Source organism: Sorex araneus, chromosome 10, assembly GCF_027595985.1.
Source record: "Sorex araneus isolate mSorAra2 chromosome 10, mSorAra2.pri, whole genome shotgun sequence".
Classification (NCBI taxonomy): domain Eukaryota; kingdom Metazoa; phylum Chordata; class Mammalia; order Eulipotyphla; family Soricidae; genus Sorex; species Sorex araneus.
In genome coordinates, this window is record NC_073311.1 from 29,815,572 (window position 1) to 29,829,503 (window position 13,932).

A 13,932-nucleotide genomic window follows, 5' to 3' on the forward strand; every position below is an offset into this window, starting at 1 on the left:
GCGTACGCCTAACGTTACTTTCTCTGGCTACTAACGTCTACAGGGCTTCCCGTAGGAACTTGGAAAAGATAACAGATCATTAAGCATCTCTATCAAAAGATACTTAAGGACCTGCTGCTCTCTTTAGCATGGCGTTCAACTGCCCATAAAGTGATTCGCTCTTTCTATGCTTTGGTACAAAAAAAAAAAATTCAACAAATAGATATTTGTAGGTCGGTTATTCGACACGCTTAAACACACAGAGCGCGGACGCGGAACTTCGTTTCTCCGGGAACGTGAGGACTCGGGGGGAGGGGTGGGGGCGGGGGACGTTCCCGGGAGCGCACACAGGGCCGCGCACTACAACTCCCAGAAGGCGCTGCGGCGAGCGGCGGCCACTTCCTTTCCCGTCTCCCCGCCGCGCTCCGGGGGCTGGACGGCGCGGGCAGGCGGCGTGCTTGGCTCGGGGCTGGAGGACGATCGTCGCGGGCCCTGTCCGACCGCCGGGGGGATCGTGGGAGCCCCAGCATGAGGCGCCTGGGGTCGGTGCAGCGGAAGATGCCGTGTGCGTTCGTGACGGAAGTGAAAGAGGAGCCGGCCAGCAAACGGGAGCAGCAGGTACTGCGCGGGGGCTCGGTCCCGGGCCTGGCACCGCGGCGCGTGGGATTTTCTCTGCTGGGCAGAACTTTTTTTTCTGCAAGTTTTTTTTTTTTTTTTTTTGGTGGTGCAGGTCTAGCATGGGAGAGTTTGGGGGGATGACAACGCACCGCCTGAGCTCCCGGTTCTCCCACCTGCTCTCATGTGGGCAGTTCCACCGTACATGCATGTCATCTGCTGAGCGGGAATTTTCCTGGCGATCAGATTCTTAATCAAGCACTTTGAGATGGAAAAGCCGCCTTCCGAACTTGCGTGCTCTTGACTCACCCTAGTCCACTCTCTACTCACTCTTTATGCACCCGAGTCCACTCACTCGAGTCCAGGCCACTTCTCAAGTGTGAGGTGCCTAAGTGGAGATTTGGGGTGGGGGAGACTGGCTGTACCAGTTCCAAACTGGGCACTGACACTGTATGGGCAGCTGGCCCAATCCATCCCTGAAGCCGGGACTCTCCTACTTAATGACCTGCTGTTCTCGATTACAGGGTGTGGATACCCACCTAATCACCTTCTGACATGTGTTCTCAGCTCAAGATGTAAATGCTTAATCAGTATTGACCCTTCATAAATACTGCTGCAGAAAAAAATTCTTGTGTCAGGATAACTCTGGAATACATAGAGAAGGTCTTTGCTAGTTGAATCCTCAGTTATTTTGGGGTTCTTCCAACTTAGCAAAAAAAAAAAAACATTAAAAAGTCATTTGACATCACCCCTAAGCTTCCCTTTATATTGTATCTATTGGCCTCCATGTCTTCCTGGAAGACTAGGGTTTTTAAAGCCTAGACTGCTGTTACTCTTAGATCAGGTCTTCTGTCACCTACTAGGCACTGGATAAATATTTGCTGAATGAAAGCTTGAGCCCTACAGTCATTTCATTTTTAAAAATGTTGGGCCTAGAGCAGTAGAACAAGGAATAGAGTTTTCCTTGCACACAACCCACTTGCTCCCCTGTGCATCGCCAGAAGTAATTCCTGGGTGCAGAGCCAGCAGTAACTCTTGTGTGCCACCAGATGTGGCCCCCAAATAAGATAAATACATATAAAAATATATATCTTTGTCATCTGTTTCATCATTTTCATGTAATTACCTCCTGCATATTGGACTAATTATTCTGATTCACCCAGAATCATCCTCACATTTTTTACCCCTACTTAAAACTACCCAGGTAGTTACAACTAAATGTCTGTAGCAGTAGTTGGCAAGCTTTTGGCTTTTACACTCTAACAAACCACATGCAACCTTGTCTCCTGAATAGTGGTTGTTGAGTCTGGCTGTGGTGCTCCACCACTGTATGTGTGTTTATAGTGGCAGGGTGGAGAGTAAGTTTGTAAAATAACCCTCTAACAAAAAATAAGCCCTTTTTTGTTAATATTAAGTAATAATACTCTTTATAGCATATACATCCTTTGCTCTCATTCAAGACTTGTAACCATTGACCTGTCTCAATCTAGCCATTGATCCGTCTCAGTCCTCTCTCCTGTGGACTCTGCTGTGGAAGTGGAGTCTGTTCTATCGAAGTATATTTATCCTGTTAACATGCAAAGCACAGTCCTGTCTCTTTTTTTCTTTTTTTGTATGACTGAACCACGACCTGGATCACATCCAGAATTTTTTTTTTTTTTTTGCTTTTTGAGTCACATCTGGTGATGCACAGGGGTTCCTCCTGGCTCATGCATGCAGGAATTACTCCTGGCGGTGCTCAGGGGACCGTATGGAATGCTGAGAATCGAACCCTTGTCGGCCTTGTGCAAGGCAAACACCCTACCTGCTGAACTATCACTCCTGCCCCTCGTCCAGAATTTTTGATTTTTTTTGAAATAGGTGTACTTTATGAAATAATCTTTGATCAACTTCTTTACCCCAGTAATTCTTGTGTCTAGATATAGAAAAGAAAAATTCTGTCAGTCTTTACTTTTCAGAAACACATGCCTTGTGACGGGCAGGCATGTGTAATGACAAGTTTATGAGCCTCTGGGTATTTTTGACTTTTCATTTTTTGAGGCGGCACTTGCACAGGTGTCCTGGCTCTGTGCTCAGGGTTCACTCTTGGAGGGCCCAAGGGAACCATATGGGATTCGTGGGAATGAACCTGGGTCTGCCGCATGCACACAAGCGCCCTACCTGCTCTCCTACTTCTCCAGCCCCTGCCTCTTGGTATCTTAGCGGATCCCTTGGATATATTGATAGCCGAGAGTGGTAGATAATTGATGAGTAATTTTCCTAAAATCTCATAACCCGCCCCCCACCACACACAAACACACAGGTCATACCTTATGTGCTTAATGGTACTTCCATTTATTAGACTGAAACCTATACACATCAATTTAGTAGTATATTGTGTAGCATTTTGTTTCACATTATGTGAATCATGGACTGGAGCGCAGCAGGTAGGGCGTTTGCCTTGCACACAGCTGACCTGGGTTCGATTCCTCTGTCCCTCTCGGAGAGCCTGGCAAGCTACTGACAGTATCTCGCCCGGTACGCAGAGCCTGGTAAGCTACCCGTGGCATATTTGATATGCCAAAAACAGTAACAAGAAGTCTCACAATGGAGACGTTACTGGTGCCTGCTTGAGCAAATAGAAGATCAATGGGACAATGGGACTACAGTGCTATGTGAATCATGAATGTTAATTCAGACAACTTAGTATATGAAGCAGTGACTTAAGTCTTTCAGAACTGAAAATAGTTTACAGATAAATGTTGGTAGTAACTATTGAGCACCTCCCTCCCCCTATTCTTGGTGCTCTTTGGGTTTTTCTACCTAATGATAGAAAATTAATACATTTAATATGCAAACAGTTTAGTACTGTTAGAGCTGAGTGTCCTTTCCACCTCCCTCTTCCCCTTTGCACGTATCACACCTACTGACATCGTGTCACTTGTTTTCTCTTGTGCTAAAAAGGAAGTTTAAAAAAGATGCATGCTTTGTCTCTCCCACCCCCTTCCCCGCCCCCTCTGTATTTACCAATGCTGGCAAGGACAGTGCTTAACCCATAGAAGGGATTTGGCAAGTAGTTAATCTCAAGTGAATAATCAAACATGAACACCTGTGCCAGACACACAGCACTTCATGGATGTTGTGCGGTCATTCAGTCTTCCTGATGGACGGAGAAATGTGAATGACTAAACCCGTGCCAGCAGACATTGCTGTGCTAGCATAGAAGGGAGGGATGAGGCTCGTAGTAGTGTTCAAGTGACTGAAGAATATAAACACATTGTCCCTTAGAATGAGTGAAATTTAGAAAACTTGGAACTTTCTAGTGAGATTATGTGTGAAGACAGAGGCTGTTTTAAACCAGTTCTTTTTCTCTTTCTTTTTGAAGCCGTTTAAAGTTTTGGCAACCGAAACTATAAGTCACAAGGCATTAGAGGCAGATATATACAATGCAATACCAACAGAAAAAGTGGATGGAACATGTTGTTATGTTACTACCTACAAAGGTAAAATCAAACTGTACTCCAAATGTTACTTTTCTTTCTTAATCACTCTAAAAGACTTTCTTGAACGGGGCATTTGCTCCTGATAAAACCTTGGAAACCTAAGGATACTAGCTTAATAGACCCACATTCATCATATTGTATTTGTCTTCAGCGTATCTTTTTCTTTGGGGAGGAGAGGAAGGCAATATGAATGATGACTTAATATTAAGGGCCAGATGATATAATAAGTGCTTTATACATGTTACCTGTAATTTGCACAGTAAGCCTCTCCATTTCACAGATAAGGAATCTAAAACTCAGAGATCTTAGTTTCAGTAATCAAGACCATTTAATTAATGAATAACTGAACTGGTAATAGAACCTAGGTTTGTCTGACCCTAAAGCTTTTCTTATTCTATCTTTCCTGGTGCTGAGAATAATGCTGTTATTATTTGGAAGTTATCCATAATTTAATGTATTTTAAAAATATAGGAACTCAGTGGAAACTAACAGCTATTGTGAGGGAGAAATGTGTTGAAAGAACCTTCGTAAGAACTGATTTCTTCCTCTCAACTCCAGATGAGAAATAGAGTAGAAATTCCTATTGTCAAGAAATATCGGGGCTGGAGTGATAGCACAGCGGGTAGGGCGTTTGCCTTGCACGCAGCCGACCCGGGTTCAATTCCCAGCATCCCGTATGGTCCCCTGAGCAGGGCCAGGGGTAATTCCTGAGTGCAGAGCCAGGAGTGACCCCTGAGCATCGCTGGGTGTGACCCAAAAAGAAAAAAAAAAAGAAATATCTTCTGAAATGACATAAGCCTTTTTAGAAATTGTGATAACATACACAGAGCATAAAATTGGTCATGTTGACTAATTTTAATGTGCAGTTCAAGGGTACGCGTCATTCACATTGTTGTGCTCTCACCACCATCCGTCCATCTCCAGAATGTGCTTCGTCTTGCAGGATGGAAGCCTTTGACTCATTAATTAACTCACTATTCTCTTGCTAACCACTGTCTACTTTGTCTCTATGATTTTAACTGCTCTATGTATAGAAATGTAATGGGTTGGTCATTTGGTGACTGGCTTCTTTCACTTAGCATAATGTCTTCAAGGTTCATTCATACAAAATTTCCTCTCTGACTTGAAGGTGCAGGTCAGTAAGCTGAATGGGAGATTCTCTTTGCATGATGGAGGCCTAGGTTTGATCGCCAGCACTGCATGATCGGAGCATGTCAGGAGGAACCCCCCTCCCCCCCATTCTTGCAACACTGTCCTTTGGCCCCAAATCCAAAGCAAAACAAAAATTTCTTTCTTTTATTTGTATTTAATCACCTTGAGATACACAGTTACAAAGTTAATCATGATTGGGTTTCAGTCATACAGTGTCCCAACACCCAACCCTTCACTAATGTACATTTTCCCACCACCAGTGTCCCCAGTCTGTCTCCCTCTGCTGCTCCTCCCCAGCCAGCCCGTTGGGCAGGCACTTTTCTTCATTTTCTCTCTCTTTTCATCTAGGCATTAATTGTAGCTCAATACAGGTACTGAAAGGTTATTATGTATATTATGTATATTCCTTTACCAACTTCCATCACTCAGCTCTCTTCCAGAGTAATCATTTCCAGCTGTCATTGTCTCATTGTCATAATGCTCCCTTCTCTATCCTATTTGTGCCCCCACCCCACACATACACACTTGTGGCAACCATGAAGTTTCTCCTGACCTTGTTGCTACTGTCTTTGGATATTAGTCTCTTAATATTTTTTGTATCTTCCTTTGTATATTCTTCTTTAATGTTAAATCATACTCCATTATATTTATTTACCATATTTTGTTTATCCATTTATGCATCAGACTACACTTAGGTTTCTGTCTTTTGGTTATAATGTACAGTACTGCAATGAATATGGTATACAAGTAACAATTTTTTGAAACATTTTCAATATTTTGAGGAATGCTAGTATACTGTTTTTCGTAGTAGTTTTATGTTATACCAGTAGTGTGCAAAGGTTTCAGTTTCTTGACATCTTATTCTGTTTCTTTTAATAGTTGCCATTTTTAATACTGTAAATGATTTTTTTTATATTTACTGACTAAAAGAACAAAAGATCCATTCAACTAGAAATTTTAATGCAGTTTTAGTCTGTTTCTTATCTGCAGAGCAAACAAGTAATGCAGAATTTGTGAACCAAATACAATCAGTATTTTAAAACATACTTCTGAGTTAGAAGGAAACTTACTGCAGAACTTACCAGGCCTTTATATTAAGAAGCTTTTTGTACAGTGGGTAGGACATTTGCCTTGATAGTACTGACCCAGTTTCAATCCCAGAGAACGCAGATGGTCCCCGAAACCCTGCCAGAGTGATCCTTGAGCACTGCTGGGTGTGTCCAGGAACAAAAACAACAGAGAAGGAAAGAGAGAGCGGGGGAGAGTTAGAGGGAGGAGAAAGAAAGAAAGTTTAATGCACATCAGTATATGTAGGTATGTCTAACGTGATAGAGAAACATGGATGCATTGCTTTTGTTTTGTTTTGTTTTGTTTTTGGGTCACATCCAGCTGTGCTCAGGGTTTACTCCTGGCTCTGCACTCAGGGATCTCTTTTGGCGGGCTCAGGGGATCCAGGGCATCCATAGGATGCCAGGTGTTGAACACAGGCCGACCACATGCAAGGCAAACGCCCTACCTGCTTTACTATTGCACTGGTCCCACCTAATTTATTACAAAAAATATATATATATATATATATATAGAAAGCAACAAATAGTGTTTACAGATCTCCCATTTAGTGCCCGAAAAGATGCACTGTTTAGCAGGGGCACTGGAAGAAGAGGCGTCCCTGCAAAGACTTGCACAGCCATGAGTCTGGAGAGGCCGGTTGAAAGCTGTTTATTGCCTCTCCTCTCCTCACTCCCCACCCTTTTTCTTTCTTCCTTGTTGTCTTCCTTTCTTCCTCTTCTTCTCCCCAGAGCCCTCTTCCCAAAGCCCCAGTCAGAAGCTGCTGATCTGTGCAGTCTCCACTTTCAAAGCAAGGATTCCAAAATGGGAGATTTTTATATTTTACTGGTCAGAAAATCGTCTAAGTATCTATCCTTACTAGCAGGGCCTCCAGGGCACTTATTAAGGCCTGGAGCAGCTCCTCCATCTTGGTGTGACAAAGAATGCTGGCACTAGGCCATCTGAAATGCCTGAAGAATCCATATGTGGTTTCATGGCATCACCACTATTGTCCCTTGACTAAGTGTTGACCAAAGAAGACACCACCTTTGAAATTTCAATGCTTTAGGAATTGAAGCACTTAGCACAGTTTGAGTGCTTCAGAAACAGTATAAATAGTAGTGTGGTTATGTTTCTATTTAGTATGAAGATAGCTTTATTTTCTCACAAATGCTACTCTGAAAAAGTATGACCTTGGAATGCTTTATGAAGGGGTCATATATATAAACATAAGTATATATGTATATCTTTTATTTTGTGCCCATTTTGGATGTGTTTGACTGCATTCTTATTTTCCTTTATCTTCTAGCATTGCACCTTTTAAGAAATTACCCTATTTTTGGAAAAAAGTCATTCTGAAATAATTTAAAGGTATATCATTACATGTGTGCTTATCATTTTTTATCTAGGTCAGCCATACCTCTGGGCTCGGTTAGACAGAAAACCTAACAAACTTGCTGAGAAAAGATTTAAAAACTTTCAGCGTTCAAAACAAAGCTCAAAAGGTGAATTTGTTTTGTTTTGTTTTGTTTTCTAGTTCTTCATGATGTAAAAGCCGAAATTTGTGCTTATTTTTGCTATTGTGTTTCTTTTTATATTCTTTTATATTTCACTGGTACAAATGACAAAAGATTCAACTAGAAAGTACATTATTTTCAATTTTTTTTAATGCTCCACAAAGTAACAGTGTAAGTGTATGCAAGACTTAACTATATGTACCAAAGATGTTTCCATCAACAGTGTTCATTTTTTAATATAAGCCCTTTTTATTTATTTATTTATTTATTTATCCTTATTTTTCTTTTCTGGGTCACACCCAGCAATGCTCAGGGGTTACTCCTGGCTCTGCACGCAGGACTTACCCCTGGCAGTGCTCGGGGGACCATATGGGATGCTGGGAATCGAACCTGGGTTGGCTACGTGTAAAGCAAACGCCCTACCTGCTGTGCCATCGCTCCAGCTCCTTAAGCCCTTTTTATATGTAAGAGAATCTTCTCGAAAATAACTAAAAAATGGTTTCCTGCTGGGTGCATGTCTGGAGGCTCTTGAGCAGGACAGGGGTGGCCAAGCAGCCCTGCCGCCATGGAGACTGGCATGGACCCGCGGCCAGCCTGTCACAAGACAGGACTCCCAGCCCGCCTCCCGCCCCCAAAGGTCTTCCTCATATTTCCATGACTTCACTATATGGTTCATTAATTTTACTAAAATATACAATTATACGTAAACAAGTGAAGTTTTCATTTGGGCTGGCTAAAAAATGGTGCTTTCTAAATTCTGTTGTAAGTCTTAAACATTTATCAGTAATGTTTCTCCACGTTAATTGAAATATCTACGTAGACTCATTGAATATCTACTTGTAGTTTGAATTCATTAAAATTCATAAATGTATACATGCTGGATTATTAGCTACTGACTCTAGGTGGTGTGTTTAATAATTGAAGTGTTAGTACCCTAACACTGGGAAGTAGAATCATTTTGAAATGGTGACAGATGGTGATACTGTGGTGTTTTAGTAGCTGTTCCTATATTGATTTATTTTTTCAGTAATTTCCTTAAATTATTTCCACATATAAGATTATTTAACTCTTTCAGATTTTTTTTGGAATGTTGAGGAGGACTTCAAACCTGTTCCAGAGTGCTGGATACCAGCGAAGGAAATAGAACAGTTAAATGGGAATCCAATGCCTGATGAAAATGGACACATTCCTGGTATGAAAAATTTCTCCTGAGTGGCAGTTTTGTGTTGACTATTATATAAAAACAGAGTACTCAGAAATGAAATTTTTCATTTTAATGTAATCCTGTGTAGTGTTTGTGCAGTACACAATTTGAGTCATTTATGTGTTTAGTACATCATGAGATACATGACAGGTGTTTTATATCAAGGGACTTTACTTTCTATAATCTGTGAAAATTAAAAAACAAGTAGGAATAGTCTTGAAGTTATTATCAGGATTAAATTATAATTGATCTTAATCTAGTGAGACAATGAAGAAATTTCTGCCTCTTATACTGGGGACAATAAAGATTCCAGAAAATACCTAAATAAAAAGTAAGAGGAAATATTGCCTCACAGGTATTTTTTTCTGGCATGGAAGAAATTGTGAACACATATGCTAAGTAGAATGATAACCCCTTATTAAAGTCCAGTTCAGCAAGCAGGCCATGAGTACCTATTATGAACTTAATAATTCTCTTAGTTCCTAGTAATTCGGAACCCTTATTCATCTTTTTTGAAATTACTAATGTAAATTAGGAAATAAAAGGAACAGGATAGTAAGAGAAAGGAGGAATAATTTGTTTTTTTGTTTTTTTGCTTTTTGGGTCATAGCCAGCAATGCACAGGGGTTACTCCAGGCTCTGCACTCAGGAATTAGTCCTGGCGGTGCTCAGGGGACCATATGGGATGCTGGGAATCCAACCCGGGTCAGCCGCGTGCAAGGCAAACGCCCTACCCGCTGTGCTATCATTCCAGCCCCAGAGGAGGAGGAATTTGTTTTGACGCCTAGAAGTTGGAGACTTCTCTGTAGAGTGGACTGTACTGAAGCTTGAGAACCTGGAACTTGACAGGCAGGTCAGCTACCCATAAGAGAAAGCACTGGAGTCTTGGGAATTGAAGTAGCACTTCAATTTGGCTAGAGGATCCTGGTACTTGAGATAGTAAACTTTGAGACTGGAGATGTGGAATGCAGTCAGGTATTAAAGGACTTTATATCCCATCTAAAATTTGAAGTTTCTCCAGATGATTACTGGGGTACGTACAGCCACCTAAGTTTATTTATACCCAATCTCAATGAATCTTGGAGTTTATCCTTGGCCATGAAGGGTATAGCCAATAAGTTAAAAAATTTCTTAAAAGAACTATTATAAAAGGTGAATGAGTTTCTTTGGAGATTTGTGGACCAGAAAATAGACTATTACTGTGGTTTGGGTAAGTGATGAAAGCCAAACATAGGATGGTCACATTGGAGTATAAACCCTAGTAGGTCTGCGGTTTTTCTGGGAAAACTTGAATTTGTCCCTTGTCCCTGGAACCAAAGAGAAGGTAGACAATAAATTTAATTTAAAAAAAGCAATAATAATGGCCAGATAAAATATAGGAGGTATGACTGTTGTACTGCATGCAGCCAGCCCAGGTTTGAATCTGCAGAACCACATTTTATGGTCCACGCATGACCAGAACTCACTCCAGAGCTCTGCCAGTGCAGCCTTAAGCCATCTCCTCCCAAACAAAAAAGAAAGATACAACAATTTTTTAAAGCTTTCAAACATACAGACACACACACATTTTTATCACACATACATTTTTATTCCAGAAAGAGAAAAAGGAAAATGTGTATTCTCAAATAAAAATATCTTCAAAAAATCTTCCAAAGTAAAACAATGTGATTAAAAGTGCCTTTCTTTACACGGTAGGTTGGGTACCAGTAGAAAAGAGCAACAAACAGTATTGCTGGCATTCCTCGGTAGTTAATTATGAACTTGGGATTGCTCTGGTACTGAAGCATCATCCTGATGACCTTGGCCTTTTGGAAATTACTGCAGTACCCCTATCAGAACTCTTAGAGCAAACACTGGAGCTTATAGGAACAAATATTAATGGAAATCCATATGGTAAGTAATTTTTTTTTTCCTGATCAGGGTTAGTAACTGTTATAAAGAGAACTTCTTAGATTTTTTAATACATACACCCAACTTTGCCCCATGACATGTTACTAATGACCTTGTCTTAAATAATTTTCTATATTATAACCACTTTTATTACTTTTATGCCCATGCAGTACTTTTTACAAGACTAACATATTGACTTACTAACCCAAACCTCTCAGAAATTTCCTATAACATTATAGAACAGTTAAGGAGCTATAACATCCCATAATACTATACAACAAACAGTTTATACAAATTCTATGTAACTTTGTTGCTTTATAAAATATCTAGGTATACTGAATTTATTGAAAATTACCATGTGCGTTTCATGGCTAGGTAATTGGTATTAATAACTAACAGTAAAGTAAATAACTGAAAATGGATAGTGTGCCGGGCATCAAAATACATACCATGGTGAACTAAGTAAAAGTCCTGAGGATACTATGGAATATGTTGTAGGTAGGAGATAAAGAGAAGCCTGGAGATATTGCAGGCGCAAGAGTGAAATCCAGAAGCAGACTGATTTAGAAGTGGAAAGAACCCAAGATAGTAATTATACAAGCTATCTGACTGGTGACGTGGCTCTCTGGCAGACCCTGAATGATAACTGGATGTGACTATCAACATAGAACAGGGGTTGGTGGACTTTTTCTGTAAAAGAACAGATAGTAAATTTTCACGTCTTGTGATACAAGAAAGAGGCTGTAGTCTGTACCTAGCTGACCAATTGTAGCTGTATTTTATACAAGTTATTTGTAACAACAGATACTTGGCCTGTATGTCATAGTGCTCCTACTCTTGACATAGTATGAAGGTAGAATTTGGGTTAACGGAGACAGTGCCATGTTGGTGTGAGAAGCATTGTAGTAGTTGGTCTGAAAGCAACCAGCTAAACTCATGGTAAATTTGTTCCTAGTGTGTGCTAGGGACATGGCTCAGCCACAGAACACAGGAGGCCCTGGGTTTAATTCCCGGCTCTGGGGAAAATAAATAGAATAATAAAATAAATAAATAAATAGAATAAATAAATTTATTCCTACGTTATTTTAAAGGCTGTTTTATTTTACTTTAGAAAAGTAAATTCTTATTTTTTTTTTTTCCTGAACACTTTGTATAACTAACAGCAGTTTTTTACCTTTTAGGATTAGGAAGCAAGAAACATCCATTACATCTTCTTATACCACATGGAGCATTTCAAATAAGAAATCTGCCTCCCTTAAGGCACAGGGATCTGTTATCCTGGTTTGAAGGTTGCAGAGAGGGTAAAGTTGAAGGAATAGTGTGGCATTGCAATGATGGCTGCTTAATCAAGGTAATACAGAAGGTAGTTTCTGTAATTATGTGTTAAGATCCTAAAACAAAAGTGCCACTAAACTATCCCACATGTTGCAATAATTCAAATATGTATTTGTGAAATTAAAATCCTTTATTTGTATGTACTACATATCCCCTTTTTTTGAAAGTCACATTGTAGAGTAATGCTCTGTGACATGTTTTGTACTAATTTAACTCAGCTTCTCCCATATTTAATTGGTTACAGAATTTGTAAGAAATTTGTAAGAGTGCCAAGGTGAACGATAGCATATACCTAGCATCCTTTCTTTGGGTCTCTTGTATTCACCTGTTGGACCTCCTACAGGTAGCTGAAATTTGTACCATTCAAAACTAATGTAGGGCTGGGTCGTAGAGCGCATACCCAGCATGCATGAGGCTCTGAGTGTTATCCCTGTGTTTCCTTCCCGCATCCAGCACTTTCAGTAGTTTCTACTGAAAAAATAATAATAATAAAGCAGGACTTAGATGTAGCAACTCCCTGACTCCCGGTAATTTTCTGAAGCTAACATTTTGGTTGTTTTGAGGCCACATCCGCAGTATCCCCGGCTCCTGTCCTAGCTCGATAGTTGTGGCTCACTCCAGGCAGTGGTGGATAATCATGCGGTGCTGAGGCTCGAACCTGGCAAATCAGGAGCTCCGGTCCCCTGAGCTATCACTTAAGCCTCATTATCTTTTTAATCCCCTTCTCTTATATATCCTGTTGAGTCTGTACACTTTCACTCAATCACATGAGTCATAATTAAGGTGAGATTCATATTTAAGTTATATCACTCTCCTAAACATTATCTGGGACTTATCCCTTTTCTATCCATTTGTGGCAATTACTGCAGTGCATAAAACTGTTAGTGACATTTAAGGTATTTTTGTGCTTAGAGCCCTCAACTTTACACAGATGCTCTCCACTCTCATCTCCCAAACAGGCCCATATTGCAATTAGTTAAATGCGGTTAAAACATAAAAATCAAGGGAAAAGAGAAACAAAGAATCAGCCAGCCACATGATACATCCTTTGAGTAGAAGCCTCCCAATCCACAATATTCATTTTGCTACCTCTGGTCCTCAGCAGCAAATGGTTATTCACAAACATTTTAAGGAGCCCTTGATTATGTTGTCAGCATGTTTCCAGTGCTGGAACTAGAGTTGTCAAAACAGTATCTCTGCCTTCATGAAGTTCATATTCTCAGAGAAGACGGGCAATAAGCAATGTATATGTCAGGAGAATAGTTATGATAAAGATAACGGTAGGATCAAGTGGAAGGTCAAGCATGTACCTGGGAGTTCTGTGTGAGTGAATATAAAACAGACTAAAGCTCATGCCCTTCTTTCTCTTACAGGTTCATCGCCATCATCTTGGTTTATGCTGGCCAGTTCCGGATCCTTATATGAATTCAAAACCAGTTGTCATCAACATGAACCTAAACAAATATGACTTTGACTCTGATACTAAAAGTTTGTTTAATTATTTTTCAAAAATAGATAATCAGAAATTTAGTAGGCTCAAAGATATAATACTTGAAGTATAAACTGGAAATGGAATTAAATCCAGCTTTATTATTGCCACATTTGAATCTTGAATATTTTGCCGTATGTAAAAGGTAAAATAACTCAAGGTTTCTACTTTGTTCAGTGTCTTAATATAGGTTTTCTTGCATCTGAAGAAGCAAATTCCACA

General features: G+C 40.2%; 1 protein-coding gene across 1 annotated transcript; it reads left to right on the forward strand.

Moving 5' to 3' along the window:
- The first annotated feature begins 404 nt into the window (after nt 1-404).
- RLIG1 (RNA 5'-phosphate and 3'-OH ligase 1) lies at nt 405-13,797 on the forward strand. The gene is made up of 7 exons (XM_004602717.2): nt 405-597; nt 3,959-4,076; nt 7,685-7,780; nt 8,868-8,984; nt 10,692-10,889; nt 12,068-12,237; nt 13,595-13,797. Exons 1-7 carry the CDS (start codon nt 508-510, stop codon nt 13,781-13,783), a joined length of 978 nt encoding a protein of 325 aa, XP_004602774.1. The 5' UTR covers nt 405-507; the 3' UTR covers nt 13,784-13,797.
- Nucleotides 13,798-13,932: the final 135 nt, after the last annotated feature.